Source organism: Silurus aristotelis (genome assembly GCF_946808225.1).
Source record: "Silurus aristotelis genome assembly, chromosome: 14".
Taxonomy (NCBI): Eukaryota; Metazoa; Chordata; class Actinopteri; order Siluriformes; family Siluridae; genus Silurus; species Silurus aristotelis.
The window spans coordinates 18294259-18314191 of NC_139587.1; the positions used below are offsets into that span (position 1 = coordinate 18294259).

A 19933-nucleotide genomic window follows, 5' to 3' on the forward strand; every position below is an offset into this window, starting at 1 on the left:
CCATCAACATCCCTTGTGCTCTTCCTCAGCATTAAGCAATACTGTTGCTCACAGATGGTCACCTCCTCTGTCAGCCTGGCTTCCAATACTCTTTCCCAGTGGTGAGTGGTCAGGGCCAGCAAAGCCTTCTCTGCTGGCCTAAACACTATCAAAAGCACTGACCAACATACATTTCTAATGTTTGTTCCATGTAATTTTATTAACTTATTCCTAACAGTTTATTCTCTTCATTTCGTAGCGTTTCTCTTGGCTGCACTGCTTCCAGTACGTGTATGTGGATGTTAGATCTTTTTTTTTTTTTTTTGTCCAATCAGATTTTAGTCTCTGTGTGCTGCCATGTCAATCTTATCTGCCAAATGCCTTCAAAGTCAGTACTTCTGGCCTTTTTACCTTAGTCTCTATAATCAATGGGTCTGTTTTATAAGCTAATCAGATAAAAAAATTTGCCTAGCATTTTTCTGTCCTCTGATTGGTTGGTCAGAGGGAAACTGTTAGCCAAGTTTGACTGGCAAAACACGTCTGTAATGCTCTGCACACATTAAAACATCTGAGTTAGACTTTTCTATGCCAAATATTGATTCCGAACTGCTGCAGATGATGTGGGTGGCACAGTTGCTGTTCTAGTGTAGAGGTTTGGAGCTTGCTTTATTAAAAATGGTATTCACCCGCTATATGCGAAATGCCTCTCTCTGTAACGCCACACATTGTTATATTGCGTTTTTGTATAGTATTGATGGTTTCTATAATTGCGACGTGATAGTGGTGGCACTAAGAGGTGGATTCATTTGGGTAAGTCCCCACTGAAGGTCCAGGTACCAAATGCATGGCCCGTCACTGCTCTATCCCATAACTGTGACTGATCAATTTAATTCCCCTGTAGTTACTTACTGTCGGTACCAGCACACTCCTCCTTCATTCCTCAGGCATCCTCTCACCTTCCACAATCTTGTTGAACAACCTGGTTAAAAACTTTACTGCCATCTCTCCTAAACATCTCCATACTTCTACTAGTATGTCATCTGGTCCAACCGGCTTTCCACTCTTCATCCTCTTAATCGCTGCTCTCACTTCCTCGATACTAATCTTATCCACTTCCTGCTTCACCATCTCCACACCATCCAACCTTCTCTCTCTCTCTCTCTTATTTTCCTTGTTCATCAGCTACTCAAAATACTCCCTCCACCTTCTCAACACACTCTCCTCACTAGTCAACACATTTCCATCTCCATCCTTTATTGCTCTAACTTTCAGCACATCCTTCCCTCTGCCTGGCCAATCGCTACAAGTCCTTTTCTCCTTCCTTAATGTCCAACTTCTCCTTCCTTAATGTCCAACTTCTCATGTCCAACTTCTCATGAGTTTTCCTTGGCTTTCGCCACATCCCTCTTTACCTGCTGCCACTACGTCTATTTGTCTTCCTTTCTATTTCCAGATGTCACACCAAGTACCTTCCTAGCTGTCTCCCTTATTACTTCTGCAGAAGTTGCCCAGTCATCCAGCACCTCTTCAGCACCACCAAACCCCTGTCTGACCTCTTCTCTGAATCTTACACTACAGTCCTCCTCCTTTAGTTTCCACTATATTATTCTCTTTTCACTCCTCACTCTTCTCTTCTTCTTCTTCACCTCCAAAACCATCCTACAGACCACCATTTGATGCTGTCTAGCTACACTGTCCCCTGCCAACACCTTACAGTCTACAATCTCCTTCGTGGTATATGAGCCATCAGCATTCAGACAACTCACTGCTCTGAGATTTTTCTTTGATATTACAGAGGCAGACCTCATCTTTGCAGAAAGTACTTGGGTAGAACTACATGGCAGTCACACAAACAAACAAGAAAACAGCAGAACCAGAAGCCATCATCTTTGAAGAAAAAGCCACGACTGATTGCTATCATGGAAAAAATAGCATGAAGCCTGTTGTGAAGAACACTTCAGGGTGGTGCACTTGGTCACTGGGAAGATACACCAAGTGGCAGAAGACTGAAGTGGGCTGGGAGAAGATAAAGATTTCAGAACTGTATCAGCAAAGAGATCTAGAAGTTTAAGTGTGTAAGAAGGGGTTTTTGAGGAGTGAGATAAGAGATAATTCTATTCATGTTAAATCACGAGTAATTAAAAAACAATTATGTCATTTAATGTTCTAGAAAGTGGTAGCTCTGTGGTGAAAATGGTGGACATCTAAGGTCATGAGTTAAAATCCCAGCACCAGCAAGTTGCCATTGCTAGGCCCTTGAGCAATGCACTTAGCCCTCAACTGCTTAGTTGTGTAAGTGAAATAATTGTCAATTTGATTTTGGGCATCTGCCAAATGCCATAAATGTTCTCTGAAGAATAAACACAAATACACTGCTTCTTTTATTGCCTTTGCAAATCCATTGAAGCACACATACACAAACACAACATTTAAAATAACACAGGTCCATCTAATAAACATTCATAACAACAATTATATTAGCCTGAACCATGTTTGGACCTGAGTATAAGGTGAAAGAACACTAATGTGTATACACACAAATTAATATCTGAGTTATTATGTCACTACAAATTGCTCATTTACAAGTAAGCTGAAGAGAAGTGAACAACATTCATAACATGGTGTCCTCTCCTTGAGCCCTGTAACCAGGTAACATAGTAAACACTACTCTCACTAATGACTCCCAAAGAGACTTTGACACTTATGTTCTCGTGCAATTTTTTTTAGCACCTCATACTGGTGTTTTTGGTTCCACAAAGCGTATAACTCCTTGAACCTCCAAAAGTGATCTGTGGGTCCAGACCTATACCTACCACACTTTATGTATACTGATAATAAATCACTGAGTATCATCAGTACCATATATTAATTTGATGTTGCCATTCTCTTGAGAGCTGACTGTTGTGAAGTTAGGGGAAATTTATTGTACAGGTGTGTGTTATCAGAATGAGCTTGAACATGACAGAGTTCCTAGGTGTGGTGTTTGTGGCAGCCATGTTTGCAAGCCAACTGGAAGTCTGGTGCTGATTCCATTCTTGAGATGCAAGTCAGTACATTCATACATTTTCTTATCAGTTTTAACATAATTACTAAATTATTTTTTGGATTTGCTAAATAAGTTTTAGGTTCAATTTAGGTTCAAGGCACTGAAACAACAGACATATTTCAATGCAACCCCTACCATTCAAGAAATAAATCCATCACATAGATTTAGACATGAACTATCATACATAATATGTGGCCAAACTAATAACTTCACTTTCATTTATCTGAGTCACATTAGAAATTCTACCCTGTGTGACAGAGGAATTAACACACTTTTTTTGTGCTAATGTGTTCCTCTGGCTGTGTTCATGCACAGAGTGGTAATTATGCCAAGTCGATTGTAATGCTTAATAAACTGTCTGTGTGGTTATTAGTGATGACACAAGTTGGTCAGTGACTGCTTTGGAATTGAGAATATATTGAATGATCAGGCTTAATGATTTCCACAGAGTTACTGTTGGAACACTGCCAACATGTCGAATCAGTCTATAGGAAAGGACAGCTAACATGAAATTTGACCTGAAGCTTTGACACTGAATATACATATACACAGCAAATGCCTTGGTATTAATTACTAACTTATGATCTAACATCTCCTTAATAGCCAGTTTGTCTTTGGCATCAGTATCACAAAAACAGAAATGTATTGTTGGAAAAATCTAAAGGGTTAAAAAAAATCTATATATGTAGTTCTCTGATTTTGCAGTGATTTTAAACAAGCACTCTTCCGATGCACTGTTCATTTTTGCTCTACTCCTACACACATTATTCAACTGGTAATTTCCATGCCTTTTGTGAATTTAATTAGGTAGCGGGAGGTTCTCATGTCAGTCAGCTTTCCCCGACTCCACTGGGCATACTATACTCTAGCGTCAGACCAAATCAGCAACTTTAACCTGCTACCTGAAAGGAGTGCTTATGAAGCAAATTTCTGCAGAACAGGGCAATGAAGTATGGCCAATGCTTTGCTCCAGCAGGGTGAAATGTATAAGGACAAAGTGAGATGAGAGGTTCCTTGTTCGGGAGGCATGACAGCCTGGGAAGAAACAAGGCTCAAATTATTGCATTGTTCTCACACTGAAAGCAATAAGGAGGAGAATGACATGACATTATATGATATAACATGACATGAGTCGTTCATTTAACATTTAGCAAGAGACCACCTTGCCCCAGGTCCTTTTAGTGAAAATACAAATCAAACAAACACATACTCTTTCTGTGTGTTATGTATGAGCTGGAAATAAATTCAGGGTAGGATTTGTATTGAACACATTCATAACACCAACATACATGTCACAATAAACAACACTTTATCTAGAGTGTAAGGTTCGGTAACCAAAACGCATACAAAATAAAATATATAAAGGGTTTTATGCTAATGCTAATGACTTTTTGGTCAAAACACTGCAACAACTGCACTGTTCGCCATCTCTACCTTTACCTATTCCATACGTAGACAAGCATTTTAGCAATTCCTTTTGGCTCATTAATTTGTTCATGGAAAAGGCACTGAGCTAGGCAACAGTAGTATGGACACAGGTTAGAGAACATTTTGTCTTATAACCATTTCATCAAGTGATTTTTTCACATCTTTTTCAATTATCAATTTAAAAGCAAGAACATTGAAGAACAACGCCTGTCTATGATTCAGGGAAATGTGCTGTTGAATTCACTCTGGAGGTCAGAACTCTTGTTGCAGGCAGCAGGTGGATTGATCCATCTCCTAACGTGATGTATTCCCATGGTCTGAATCTTACTTTACTTACCGAACTTGTCTTTATGAACATATGTTTTTGGATTCCGTTGTTAACTTCTACCTGTACCAAAAACTTCCAATGATGTCAGACATGCTAAAATTATGCAGATGCAATACAAAGTTCACAAGTTTGAAATCACAAAGGTGCAAAAAGTTTAGAATTTACTTGGTGGCAACACAAATCACTTATGAGTCTTTCTAAGTGCTTTCTACTGCTCAAGCATTTTCCATCCCTGTTCAGATAAGGCACTCAGATGGTCTCACCAAAATTTTTCAGCATTTTCAAATTGATCAACTATGGTTCAGTGACAGAACCATTGCTAAAAAGATCAATCCAGTTTCCAACCTCTGCCTCTCCCTATGCCCAAGCCTTTACTAAAGATTTCATGGGAGGAGGATCTTATTCCTAGTGACAACAGTATCCAAGTTCTGTGTTGCTGGCAAACAATCATTAAATCTCCTGGACCAAGAGAGATAGATGTGCTGCTGGTCACAAGAGTGTCTAACCAGATGTCTCAACATAGCAAATGTTCACAGCATTCCTCCACTGAAAGTCATGACTCCCCCTACAAAGTAAAATTCCAACATAATATCATGAATTCTTTAAGGTCTTCATGCCTGGAACCATGCCTCCGATAAACCACACCTACCTGCTACCAAGCTATGAGGGATACACTTGTGAGCTTTCCCCTCAAAGGGTCAAGAGTATTATCTGAATTTTTTCAGGGAGAAAAAAGGTGGTTCAGACCCTGTATGAACTATCATATGGTTGGACCAGAACACGATTAAGTATAACTATCCTTTACCACTAGTAAATCAGCTCAGAGCAGCCAAAATCACAACCAAATTCATCACCATCAAGGAAGGGAAATAAATGACACAACTGGCCATTATAAGTATTGCATAATGCCATATTGACTTGCTTGTGTCCCATTAATTGCATACATAGATGGATGACACCCTTTTCAAGCCATTCTCTTCTCTTTTACATTAAAGATAAGAAATATGTATTTTATGTCCCTAGAGGTTTGTTCTTGGTTCTGACAAAGTAAGGTATGTGCAAGGGACTCTCAGTTCACACAAAAATAACCCTGTCCTTGTTTCTTTTTTTTACTTGACAATAGTGAGTGTATGGGATGCAGTGCTGATACTTAGTTGTGTGTGGATCCCTTCCTGCTTAACAAGAGCTGGGTGGAGATGTTCAATAATAGCAAGTGGGGCACAATCTGTGACAATGACTTTATGCTGAATCATGCCCATCTGCTCTGTTCCTATCGAGCATTTGTGAATGTCACTTGATCAAATAGTGCCAAGTGCAGAGCAGGCACAGATAATGTTTTTGACACAGTATAATTATTGCATTTTTTTATTTTGAAAAAAAATATTTTCCCAATGTGGTAAAAAAAGATTTATTAAACTAATGTTTAATAATCAGTACAATGCTCTGTTCCTACTTTGCTTGTAGTATTGATATGCTTATCAATTTTCCTCCATGTCCATAAAGATAAGATTGCATAGAGATTATAAATATGGATTTTATTTGTTTCACCACACTATGAACACATTTTTTTTTTTTTCTAATTTTGGTGTTCTGTTTTACTTAAATTAATTTTGTTAGGTATTGAATGATACACAGTGTGTTGTTTAAAAGTTGGATCTGTTACATCAATTGAAATCTGACAAATGGGACCATTTATGTAGGTTTGATCTTGTTACCTATTGTTTTTGTCTTCAGCTTCTGGCCAATGAGATCACACAAAGCAGACAAAGCTGAGGACATCAAAAGAAAAAGGCACACAGTTTCTTATACCACACACGTGGGTAAGTAATGGAATTGTACTGAAATTTATGAGCTGACACATTGATTGAGTAGTAATGATCATAGGCTTTGCTTACTTCTAACCTTCTGTCTGTAGTGTTAAAGTGTCTTTTGCTGAAGTTTCATATACTCAGTGGCCAATACATTTAATTATAAATCCCACTATTTTCAGGTATAGATGTGGGGGCCAGACCGGGGGCAGAGGATTAAAGAGTAGTGATTATACACTGACATTAATTTCCATTGTGTTTCAGTAAGTCTTTGATGTTTTTCTTTTACACCATGGTTCTTTTATGTCCATTTAGTGCAACCAAACTGTGTGGATACAATTACTAGCCTGAGCACTGAGCACTGAGCAGAGCCTGCAGGAGCTGCATCATCAGGCCCATCATGACATTTAACCTTCATCATAGCCTTCTGTTCCTGCTCCACCTCCTCATCTGAAGGTGGGGTTGTTTCACTGATCTCACACTGCCACATCACAGGGACATTACATAGGGACTGCCACATGAAAGGGAAAAAAAACAAAAGCTAAAAATGAACAAATCCAAATTAATGTATTAGGACATAAAATCACTCTAGATTTTCGAAAGAGCGTAACGATTAATACATTTACTTTTCCATTTCATTGAGGTAAATATAACCTAAATAATTTATTTCCTCATGATGTGAGAGGTTTTCCGTACATGTAATGATAGCAGGAAAATGTGTTAGTAGATGGATGCATAAGTGACTAAAATAAGTACATGGACTATTATATGTAAAGAGCAATATTAACCATTATTATAAACCAGTTTTTGTATTTGTTGATTTCCAACTAAATGTAAAATGGGGAATGAAACACTGGAGCAGGAACTTTGAAATATAGTTTTTGCATAGAACAAATGTAAATGTAAATATGTATATTATATAATGTAAAATAAATATTGTAGTTTCTAATGTATGAATACTGTTATTTGCTGTACAATTATCAGAAGGTTATGGTCTTGTGAACCGTGTTGTATGCATGAAGATTTGTGACTATAGTCCAGTCAGTTAATTTGATATTTTACAAAAATACTATTTGTATAGTTTAACAATTCATCTGGTTGGCATTACAGCATGTACTTTATACAACTACAAATTAGCATAGGAAAGCTTGTGTGTAGTTCAAATTTGAAAACACGTTTCTAAGATTCATCACAAAGACAAGCAAAAACACATACTTAACTCAGAAATGCAGATTGGCCGGTTACCAGTAAGCATTCATGATTCATGATTACCAAGAGAAAGAGGGATAAAATTATTAAGGTATTTTAGTTCAGTCTATAGTAGAGACTTCTCATTAGCATTTCAGGCAAGCTACTTTCATAGTCAAAGAAGAAATTTATTTCAAAGTAAAATATAAATTAGGTAAATGTGGTTCAAACATCAAATTACTAAAATGTCTTTTTTTCCTGTTCTCTTTTTGCAGATGAAACATAGGGAAATGTGGCCTGGATTCAGAGGAAGACTTGTGGCTGTGAACAAATTGAAACAAACAACAAACATTTGTTACACTTTTTTGATTTTTCTGGTATAGAAATACAGTTTGTACTACACCCCAGAATTAGTGTTACATCTCATTATTATGTTTTATAAAGTTTAGACTGAGAAGGCAGGAGCATGGCCTTGTGTGGTACCGAACAAAAAAACAGTATACATTTATGTTGTAGGGATGTGTGTTGCTTCAGTTTCAGATATTAAAGATAATTTATAAATGCTTTCTGATGCTGATTCTGATAATTCTTGGATTCTATTTCTCGATTTCCTGCATCAGAACACTTTAGGAACAAGCTGGCATTATTTATAGGATACTTATTTATCTAGTGAACTTTTGATTAACCAAAATTATTGAACCCAATACAAGTAACCCAGCCATTAGGGTTGCATAAGCCAGTGCACTCTCAGTGTCGATCTCAAGCATCATCAATTGGGAGTGATGTGGCAAAAGCCAAGAAAAAGGCTTATGAGGAGCTGTATGAGAAGTTGGAAACTAACGGAAGGAGAAAAGGATTTATACGATATATGAGGAGAGTGTGTTAAGAAGATGGAAGGAGTATTTTGAGCAGCAGATGAACGAGGAAAATGAGAGAGAGAGAAGGTTGGATGGTGTGGAAGTGGTGAAGCAGGAAGTGGATAGGATTAGTAAGGAGGAAGTGAGAGCAGCGATTAAGAGGATGAAGAGTGGAAAGTCGGTTGGACCAGATGACAGAAGGAGTTGTGTTTGTGGATTTAGAGAAAGCATATGACAGGGTGCTGAGAGAGGAATTGTGGAATTGTTTGCAGTTGTGTCAGAGAAGTACGTGAGAGTGGGTCAGGACATGTATGAAGACAGTGTGACAGCAGTGAAGTGAGCAGTTGGAACGACAGACTGGTTCAAGGTTGAGGTTGGACTGCATCAAAGATCGGCTCTGAGCCCTTTTCTGTTTGCAGTGGTGAGGGACAGGTTGACAGACGAGGTCAGACAGGAGTTTTCATGGACTATTATGTTTGCGGATGATAATAATAATTAATACATTTTATTTGTGGTGAGAGTAGGGAGCAGGTTGAGAAGACCCTGGAGAGGTGGAGGTACGCACTGGAGAGAAGGGAAATGAAAGTCAGTAGGTACCTGGGGACAACAGTGCAAAAAAATGGAGAGTGTGTTAGAGACGTGAAGAAAAGAATGCAGGCAGGGTGGAGTGGGTGAAGAAAAGTGGCAGGAGTGATTTGTGATAGAACAGTATCTGCAAGAGTGAAAGGGAAATATAGGAGGGAAGTTATAGGACTGTGGTGAGACCTGCGATGATGTATGGTTTAGTGACAGTGGCATTGAGTAAAAGACAGGAGGTGGAGCTGGAGGTAGCAGAGCTAAAGATGTTGAGGTTTTCATTGGAAGTGACGAGGATGGACAGGAATAGAAATTAGTTTTTTTAGAAGGACAGCGCATGTAGAACGTTTTGAAGACTAGGTGAGGGAGGCGAGATTGAGATGGTTTGGACATGTGCAGAGGAGGGACATGGGTTATATCGGTAGGAGAATGCTGAAGGATGGAGCCACCAGGAAGGAGAAAAAGAGGGAGGCCAAGAAGGAGGTTAATGGATATGGTGAGAGAACACAAGCAAGTAATTGGGTTGAAAGAGGCAGATGTAGAGGACAGGGGGGTTTGGAGACGGATGATCCGCTGTGGCGACCCCAAATGGGAGAAGCCGAAACAAAAAGAAGAACAATAAACCCAATACAAGTGACCATTCAGATAAATGCATTAACTTTGATGCTAATAGTATCAGGTTGTAATGTACACCACTGTAAATACAGGAAGAAAATCAGGGGGCCCTGTAGATCGCCTTGCCTACAGCATTCCTCTAAATGTTGTTTTTGCCGCTAATAAGAACCGTTATAACTGTATAAGCAGGTAAGATAAGGACGCAAACATTTGAAACGTATAGCAACAAAATCAGCCAATCAGAAGAGAGTATACGCACCTTCGGCCAATAGTTTAAAAAAAAAAAGGCTTCACCAATTAGATCGCTGGGGAGGCGGGTGCATGTCCTGTAGAGACCAATGGAAGCGCTTGGGTGCATTCCCTGACTGCATAACTAGCGCATAGTTCGCAAGTCACCACTGCATTATCGAAAGGCAGAGCGAAGGCTTGGACTCAATACGACAAATATTTTTGATTGTGCGACAGAGTACAAAATGAGGGAGATTGTTCATTTGCAAGCAGGACAGTGCGGCAACCAAATTGGTGCCAAGGTAAGAATGAAAGCCTTTTTGTTTTTAAAACTTGTATAGATTTTTTTAGGCGTGTCTCCGAGGCTGTCTGAAGGCCCCTGGGCGTTTTCTCTGACATGGTGAAAGGTTTCGTCTCGTTCATTTAAAAAAATCCGGTATATTTTCTATGATTGTATCTCTTATTACGCGCCCTTTTTTTCTTTCTTTCTTTTTTAAGTCGTCTTTTTTTAATATATATATTTATATAATGGTTATCTATCGATTTTAATACTAATCCTCTCATGTGGTAAGCAGTCATTGTGAAGCTTAGTAGTCAGTAAATGATGAATTTGTTGGATAACAGCTTAACAGTAACGAACTAACGGCGAAACAATGCAGCTGCTAAAGGCTTAAACATGCCACGCCCTGTTCTTAACATGGCTGCCGGCTTCTGGTCGCTTCCAAATGGAGAAATTTCTCCTTAGTCTGGATAACAAACGCCACATTTTTACACTCTGGCTGTCCTAATAACTACATTCTCAAATCAAATAAAAGCCCAGAGATATGCCTAAATGGTTTATATTTTTAGGTTGGTGCGATAAAACAGCCGAACAGCCTGCGTATGCGGATTCAGTCTTCCTGTCAGTAGTTGTTGTTCATGGAAATCTTTGTTGACGCAACGTTTTTTTTCTTTTTTTTTTTTTTTTTTTTATCTTCCCCTCTTCTCGTTCTCGCTTTTTACAATTGTTTTTCTCCCCTCAGTTCTGGGAAGTCATTAGTGACGAGCATGGGATTGACACTACAGGCAGTTACCATGGCGACAGTGATCTTCAACTGGACAGAATCAATGTCTACTACAATGAAGCTTCAGGTTAGACATCTTTTTTATATATATATATATATATATATAAAATTCTCAAGATGGCGCCGCATGACTGGCAGATTGTTGCGGTGGTTCCCGTGTATTGTTTTTATTCATCTAATTTAATATTTCACATTTAATTTGTTTAGGGTTTTTCTTTGATCTTTTATATTGTAATCTAGCCTTGATATTATTATTCACCTTGTTGCTTGTACTTTGTCTGTGATCTGGCTGCTGTAACATTTTAATTCCCCTTTGTGATTTTTAATTAATTTATGTCTATATATTAATCTTTTTAGGTGGGAAATATGTCCCCCGTGCTGTGCTGGTGGATTTGGAGCCAGGCACCATGGACTCTGTGAGGTCTGGACCATTCGGGCAAATATTCAGGCCAGACAACTTTGTTTTTGGTAATTACTGCATAACGTTTTTAATTTTTTACATTTTCTTTTTACAGGGCCAAACCAGTAAATATGTCATCCTGGTTTATTGTGATGGTTATCTTGTAAATTTGTCTGCTGCTTCCTGTAGCTCTGTATGTATGATGATTGCTTCCTCTCCACAGGTCAGAGTGGTGCTGGTAATAACTGGGCCAAGGGCCACTACACAGAAGGTGCTGAGCTAGTAGATTCTGTATTGGATGTGGTGCGTAAGGAGGCTGAGAGCTGCGACTGCCTGCAGGGTTTCCAGCTTACTCACTCCCTGGGTGGGGGTACTGGGTCAGGCATGGGCACCCTGCTCATCAGCAAAATCCGAGAGGAGTACCCTGACCGCATTATGAACACCTTCAGTGTTGTCCCCTCCCCCAAAGTATCAGATACAGTGGTGGAGCCTTACAATGCCACTCTTTCTGTTCACCAGCTGGTGGAAAACACGGATGAGACCTTTTGCATCGACAACGAGGCTCTGTACGACATCTGTTTCCGCACCCTGAAGCTCACGACTCCAACTTACGGTGACCTCAACCATTTAGTCTCTGCCACCATGAGTGGAGTCACAACATGTCTGCGGTTCCCTGGGCAGCTCAATGCTGACCTGCGTAAGCTGGCTGTCAACATGGTGCCCTTCCCTCGTCTCCACTTCTTTATGCCTGGTTTTGCCCCACTGACCAGCAGGGGTAGCCAGCAATACCGTGCCCTCTCTGTGCCTGAATTAACCCAGCAGATGTTTGATGCCAAGAACATGATGGCCGCTTGTGACCCACGTCACGGCCGCTACCTCACGGTAGCTGCCATTTTCCGTGGCCGCATGTCCATGAAGGAGGTGGATGAGCAGATGCTCAACGTGCAGAACAAGAACAGCAGCTACTTTGTCGAATGGATCCCCAACAACGTGAAGACTGCTGTGTGTGACATCCCACCCCGTGGTCTCAAAATGGCTGCCACCTTCATCGGTAATAGCACTGCTATCCAGGAGCTGTTCAAGCGCATCTCCGAGCAGTTCACAGCCATGTTCAGACGCAAGGCTTTCCTGCACTGGTACACAGGTGAAGGTATGGATGAGATGGAGTTCACTGAAGCTGAGAGCAACATGAATGACCTGGTGTCAGAGTACCAGCAGTACCAGGATGCAACTGCTGAAGATGAAGGAGAGTTTGAGGAGGAGGGAGAAGAGGAGCTTGCTTAATGTCTTGTCCGTCACTTGGTTTTCACAGCTTTCTTTGAGTTTGTTAAGCTGTTTCTCATACTGTAAATTTTTTTTTCCTGTTACTTGCAAGCTTAGTCTGTTCAATGGCAATAAAACATGCAAATAATAATCCTTGCCCTTGCAGTGATTTATTCCCCAAAAGGTAATACATTTCCCTATAATGTTGTACAATACAATGTTAATTGACCAATTGTCTCTGCAATGTTTTGCCACAAGGTTCCGTTTGGTAAGTTTTTTTTTATTTTTATTTTTTTATCTTGCGCAAATGTAGACAACCCAAATGTTGATGTTTATTGTGGAAACTCTGAATAAATTAATTAAGTGGTTTCAGTGGCTTCTTTCTGCTTTTGTAAATAAGCTTTTATTGTCATTTCAACCTTTTATATAGCTGACTCAGTACACAATGAAATTAAACTAAGTTCCTCCTGAACCCTGGTGCTACATAAAACAGTGCTACATCACAGAAAACACTGGTAAGTGTCCTCGGCACAGTGTTTTATCCAGAACTGTGGTTCATTGTGTGCTTATTATTGCTGTTCTTGTAGATTCATTCTTTCATGACAAAGCTGGCAGTACATTCAGTAAAGGAAATCTACCAAGAACACACCAGACACAGCATGTTTTATGAAAACAGCCTTCAGTCATGTAACAACAAAGGCTAGTGTGTCCCTCCCTACCTGAAAAAAATCAGTATCTGTTCTTTGGTTATACAGACTGCTCAATCACCATGGTTAAACATGCACAAAATGTTTTTATAAATGCGTCCCTTAAGAACAATCTTTTTAAATCTCTTTATAAATGATAACTAAAGTACTAACCTAGGCTGCTCCCTTTGGCTACTTCCTCCTTTTTATTTTCAGACAAAGGGCTAATTCAAGGTCCCTTGCTGAACTGGTCCTTTGCTGAAATGGCTGTGGACAATAAACTCACGTCACTTTGTAAGCTGGAGAGTTGCTTATCTACAGACATTTGATTTGGTGGATGCTATATTAAAACAGTATTCAGTAAGAATAAATAGTTGAGTACATATGTAGACTTTCTTATAGCTGTTTAAAGCAGTTCCAGGTGACTGGTGTTATAAGATCTGATTGTTCAGCTGACCAGGATGAAGTCCTTCTCTGCATCTTTACTGTATGAATCACAAAAACGCAACATGAAATTAAAGTTGAGTTTATTGCTAAAATACACCAAACGGGGAAGATAAATCAAGATGAATCATTTCAGTGGAGAAATGAATAATTGCAAATCCATACAGTTAGTAAATACCTAAGTGACCTGTTTATCTCAATATCGGGGTTTAGTATTACCTGTGAGACTATTTCCTCCATTTTATATATATATATATATATATATATATATATATATATATATATATATATATATATACACAGACAGTACAGACCAAAAGGAAGACATTCATTCAAAGAGTTTTCTTTATTTTCATGACTATGAAAATTGTAGATTCACACTGAAGGCATTAAAACTATGAATTATATACATGACAAAAAAGTGTGAAACAACTGAAAAATGTCATTCTAGGTTCTTCAAAGTAGCCACCTTTTGCTTTTATTACTGCTTTGCACACTCTTGGCATTCTCTTGATGAGCTTCAAGAGGTAGTCACCTGAAATGGTCTTCCAAAAGTCTTGAAGGAGTTCCCAGAGATGCTTAGCACTTGTTGGCCCTTTTGCCTTCACTCTGCGGTCCAGCTCACCCCAAACCATCTCGATTGGGTTCAGGTCCGGTGACTGTGGAGGCCAGGTCATCTGGCGCAGCACCCCATCACTCTCGTTCTTGGTCGAATAGCCCTTACACAGCCTGGAGGTGTGTTTGGGGTCATTGTCCTGTTGAAAAATAAATTATGGTCCAACTAAACGCAAACCGGATGGAATAGCATGCCGCTGCAAGATGCTGTGGTAGCCATGCTGGTTCAGTATGCCTCCAATTTTGAAATAATCCCAACAGTGTCACCAGCAAAGCACACACCATCAAACCTCCTCCTCCATGCTTCACGGTGGGAACCAGGCATGTAGAGTCCATCCATTCACCTTTTCTGCGTCGCACAAAGACACGGTGGTTGGAACCAAAGATCTCAAATTTGGACTCATCAGATCAAAGCACAGATTTCCAATGGTCTAATGTCCATTCCTTGTGTTCTTTAGCCCAAACCAGTCTCTTCTGCTTGTTGCCTTTCTTTAGCAGTGGTTTCCTTGCAGATATTCTACCATGAAGGCCTGATTTACACAGTTTCCTCTTAACAGTTGTTGTAGAGATGTGTCTGCTGCTAGAACTCTGTGTGCCATTGACCTGGTCTCTAATCTGAACTGCTGTTAACCTGCGATTTCTGAGGCTGGTGACTCGGATGAACTTATCCTCCGCAGCAGAGGTGACTCTTGGTCTTCCTTTCCTGGGGCGGTCCGCATGTGAGCCAGTTTCTTTGTAGCGCTTGATGGTTTTTGTGACTGCATTTGGGGACACTTTCAAAGTTTTCTTAATTTTTCAGACTGACTGACCTTCATTTCTTAAAGTAATGATGGCCACTCGTTTTTCTGAACTTAGCTGCTTTTTTCTTGCCATAATACAAATTCTAACAGTCTATTCAGTGGGACTATCAGCTGTGTATCCACCTGACTTCTGCACAACACAACTGATGGTCCCAACCCCATTTATAAGGCAAGAAATCACACTTATTAAACCTGACAGGGCACACCTGTGAAGTGAAAACCATTTCAGTTGACTACCTCTTGAAGCTCATCAAGAGAATGCCAAGAGTGTGCAAAGCAGTAATCAAAGCAAAAGGTGGCTACTTTTAAGAACCTACAATATGACATATTTTCAGTTGTTTCACACTTTTTTGTTATGTATATAATTCCACGTGTTAATTCATAGTTTTGATGCCTTCAGTGTGACTCTACAATTTTCATAGTCATGAAAATAAAGAAAACTCTTTGAATGAGAAGGCGTGTCCACACTTTTGGTCTGTACTGTATATATATATATATATATATATATATATATATATATATATATATATATATATATATATATATATATATATATACATATATATATATATATATATATATATATATATATATATATATATATATATATATATATCTCTTCTTCTTCTTCTTCTTCTTCTTCTTCTTCTTCTTCTTTTGGCTTCTCCCATTAGGGGTCGCCACAGCGGATCATCCGTCTCCATACCACCCTGTCCTCTATATCTGCCTCTTTTACACCAACTACCTGCATGTCTTCCCTCACCACATCCATGAACCTCCTCCTTGGCCTTCCTCTTTTCCTCCTACCTGGTGGCTCCATCTTCAGCATTTTTCTACCAATATAATTCATGTCCCTTCTCTGCACATGTCCAAACCATCTCAATCTCGCCTCCCTCACCTTGTCACCAAAACATCCTACATGGGCTGTCCCTCTAATAAACTCATTTCTAATCTTGTCCATCCTCGTCACTCCCAACGAAAACCTCAACATCTTCAGCTCTGCTACCTCCAGCTCCACCTCCTGTCTTTTACTCAATGCCACTGTCTCTAATCCATACAACATCGCAGGTCTCACCACAGTCCTATAAACTTTCCCTTTCATTCTTGCAGATACTCTTCTATCACAAATCACTCCTGTCACTCTTCTCCACCCACTCCACCCTGCCTGCACTCTTTTCTTTACTTCCCTAACACACTCTCCATTACTTTGCACTGTTGACCCTAGGTACCTGAACTCCTCCACCTTCTCCACCTCTTCTCCCTGCAACCGCATCACTCCACTGCCCTCCCTCTCATTCACACACATGTACGCTGTCTTACTCCTACTGACTTTTATTCCCCTTCTCTCCAGCGCATATCTCCACCTCTCCAAGCTCTTCTCAACCTGCTCTCTACTCTCACCACAAATCACAATATCATCTGCAAACATCATAGTCCAGGGAGACTCCTGTCTGACCTCGTCCGTCAACCTGTCCATCACCACTGCATATATATATATATATATATATATATATATATATATATATATATATATATATATATATATATATATATATATATATTTTTTTTTTACCCTCCTGAAATAAAAACTATTATTATGTACTGTAAATTTACTGTGCTGTTGCAGTATCGTATGTCTGCCACAAGAGTGCAATCTCTAAACACGATATTTGCCATTTGCTCAACACTTCCCTGGCTATTACAGTGAGGTTCTGTATTTTCTAAATGTTTGTTAGGCAGTGATATTTTAAAACAAATAACATTCTTGTGTCTATTTGCAGTATGTAGTTCCCATCACGTTACAATCTGTCACGCTCCCTGAGATATTCCTAGAATAGCAAAGTCCATTATAGGTGGTAGAGCATTCTCACATTTAGCTCCTAAACTTTGGAATAGTCTTCCTGACAGTGTTCGGGGCTCAGACACACTTTCCAGTTTAAGTGAAGATTAAGATCTTTTTAGCAAAACCTACACATAACACACATCACATATCATAATCTTGTGCTCCAGAACATCTTATTAAATGCAAATTATCAACTTGTGCTTGGTAATATAAACAGCAGCTACGCTAATTCCTCTCCACTGCTTCTCTTTCTCTACCCATCCCGAGGCATCCTGAGGTTTCACAAGCCCCAGTCACGTCCCGCCTCATGAAAATTCTGGACCTTTAAAGAAGTAGATGCCGACCCCACAAACATCCCGAACCATCAAGAGACGTACCAGCGCCAATTGGAACCCCCCTCCTGTTGATTTTGGACACTGGACCTCCTTGAGTGTTTGAAGGCTCTGGCATGTAGAAGCTGGTGTTGGATCTTTGATGGTTGCAAATGTTGAGCTATTTTACGAGTTGCTCAGTAGCTCCTAGTTTTATAACTGCAAATGACTGAAAAAGGCTGTAGAATGAACATTACTCATAATCTTACATTCCAGTGCTCATGTTAGTCCTCACTCTTCAGTGTTCTGTATTGTTAAAAGATTTATAATCACACTCTTGATGTCACCCAAATAAGGATAGGTTCCCCTTTTAAATCTGGTTCCTCTCAAGGTCTCTTCCTCATAACATCTAATGGAGTTTTTCCTTGGCAAAGTCGCCATGGCTGCTCATCAGGGATAAATGCACAACATTCACCTTAACTCTTAAAATTCTGTAAAGCTGTTTTGAGACAATGTCTGTTGTGAAAAGCAAGGTTAAGGATATGGCAAGTCTCGGCATGGGTGACCCCCCGTTATACACGTTATACTCCATCGCCATACACCTTAATCTATCTCAGGGTGGGCTGCTCGCACCACCCAAGCCTGTCATACCAAGTAAGATGTATTGCTTCTTCGCGTCCATTTACCAGGCTTCGTATAAAGCCTCGGCTCTTTCTATAAGAGCTCTTAACGTATCCTTGCTGTTGTCTGCGTATCAGGCCAAACTCCTACTTGATTTGGGACAACACCTGGAGAAAGGGTCGCCATCACCCGATCTCTGGAAGGAGATCAATACAGGTAACAATCTTGTTCTCCGCAATGCCTGTCAAGCTGTCCAAGTGAGCGGGCGCTCTATGGCTTTATCGGTGGTTGGAGAACGCTCGGTGTCGCTTAATCTTTCCGGTCTCCTCGATAGTGAGAAGCATCGCATCTCACTGCTAATTGTAGACTGCATTAGAGGTGATTTTTTTAGTGTTATAAAAAGCAAAATTCAACAAGATTCATACATTGTTTGTCTGTTCTTTTTTGCTCTCCATTACCTATTAAATACACTTCATTATTATAATGTTTATTAAAAAGTTTTGTATAGAAAATTCAAAACACTGAGTCAGGGAAGGTAGAAGACATAAAAACATCAGGATACTGTTCTACTGTTAAAAACTCAGGAACAATTGAAATTTCATTATTATTTTTCAGTCAAACTATGTGAAGTAATAATAATAGTAATAATAATAATAATAATAATAATAATAATAATAATAATAATAATAATAATGTAGTTTTATAGGTTCATGTTTAAAAATATGAACATTAAACTATTAACATCTACCCCTACCTAATAACTTACACAATAATTATAAAAACACAATGACAATAACTGCGCCAACATACGCTGATTTTAAGTCTCTTCTTAAAACGTATTTATTTACTGTTGCGTATGATCATAAGTAAACACACTGGCATAACTTTAGTGTAATATCTGTTGCCGTGTCCTATGTTGACTTTTGTATTTTGTATTTTATTATATGCTTAAATTCTGTACAGCGCTTTGGCCAACAGCTGTTGTTTTTAAATGTGCTCTATAAATAAATTTGACTTGACTTGACTTGACTTGAATAACTGACACAAACACGGTGCCAGTTAAGATTAACTGTTGTACAGGCCAACAGAATTTTGACCCCATTGGTTCATCATAAAATGCATGGCCGGTCTCCATTGCAAAGGACAGAATTTGCACCTGAACAGAGCTTCAAACTAAATCTGTCCAGACTTTTGTTAGTTTCAATGATCAGTTGAGCGCGTTTAACCATTTTTATTTAAAATATAAATACATGAATACGCACTCATAATAACAACAACAAAAAAAGACAGGGTGCGCTTTCCAAACTTCTTTACTTTAACTTGAGTAAAAAAGCATAGTCAGTACTTCAACTTTTACCAGAGAATTTTAAAACATGAGTATCTGTACTTCTGGTTAAGTGAAGGATGTGTGTACTTTTACCAGCTCTGCTGTGGATCCTAGGTGTTTTCTTATTGGTTTCTATTTTCTATCCCCTCTGTACCAGCTGCTATAAGCAAATATGCCATTTATGCATTATTCATTTTCTATGGTGCATGAAAAAAACCCACAGTTTGTGGACACTGACCACTGCGCCACTGGCCAGCCGCACTTTTCTTTGTATTGCGCGTCTAATCGTACACTTACAGGTGGTGGGAACAGTCTTAATAGATTTTCTTTTACACGTTTGCTCAATCTTTCAAATAATTCTTATTAAGTATTAGGTATCACTGTCTTTTAGACTCTTAAATTTCCAGTCATTTTATGGTTGAGTTTTAAAAAAAAAGTAAAGGCAAAATCACTCTAAACCATAGTGCATTTTTAATAATTAGAAAAATGTTTTATGAGTGTTTGAA

The 19933-nt window shown here is 39.2% G+C and overlaps 1 protein-coding gene and 1 long non-coding RNA gene across 2 annotated transcripts in view; both read left to right on the plus strand.

Moving 5' to 3' along the window:
* Window positions 1–6484: 6484 nt before the first annotated feature.
* The window catches only part of LOC310737361, a 75777-nt gene continuing 62328 nt past the window's right edge, over window positions 6485–19933 (plus strand). Inside the window, exon 1 of the long non-coding RNA XR_014536802.1 lies at window positions 6485–6601. This is a non-coding gene — a long non-coding RNA (uncharacterized lncRNA). The remainder of the gene's footprint in view (window positions 6602–19933) is intronic.
* Window positions 10161–13148, plus strand: LOC310737327 (tubulin beta-1 chain-like). Its single transcript, XM_083561615.1, has 4 exons — window positions 10161–10355; window positions 11076–11184; window positions 11475–11585; window positions 11741–13148. The coding sequence occupies exons 1-4, from the start codon at window positions 10299–10301 to the stop codon at window positions 12799–12801; spliced, it is 1338 nt and encodes a 445-aa protein (XP_083417741.1). The 5' UTR covers window positions 10161–10298; the 3' UTR covers window positions 12802–13148.

Coding starts and splice junctions, on each gene's coding strand:
- LOC310737327 (XM_083561615.1), top strand. CDS start 10,299: ATGAGGGAGATTGTTCATTTGCAAGCAGGACAGTGCGGCAACCAAATT. Junction 10,356..11,075: donor GCAACCAAATTGGTGCCAAG/GTAAGAATGAAA, acceptor TTCTCCCCTCAG/TTCTGGGAAGTCATTAGTGA. Junction 11,185..11,474: donor CTACTACAATGAAGCTTCAG/GTTAGACATCTT, acceptor TAATCTTTTTAG/GTGGGAAATATGTCCCCCGT.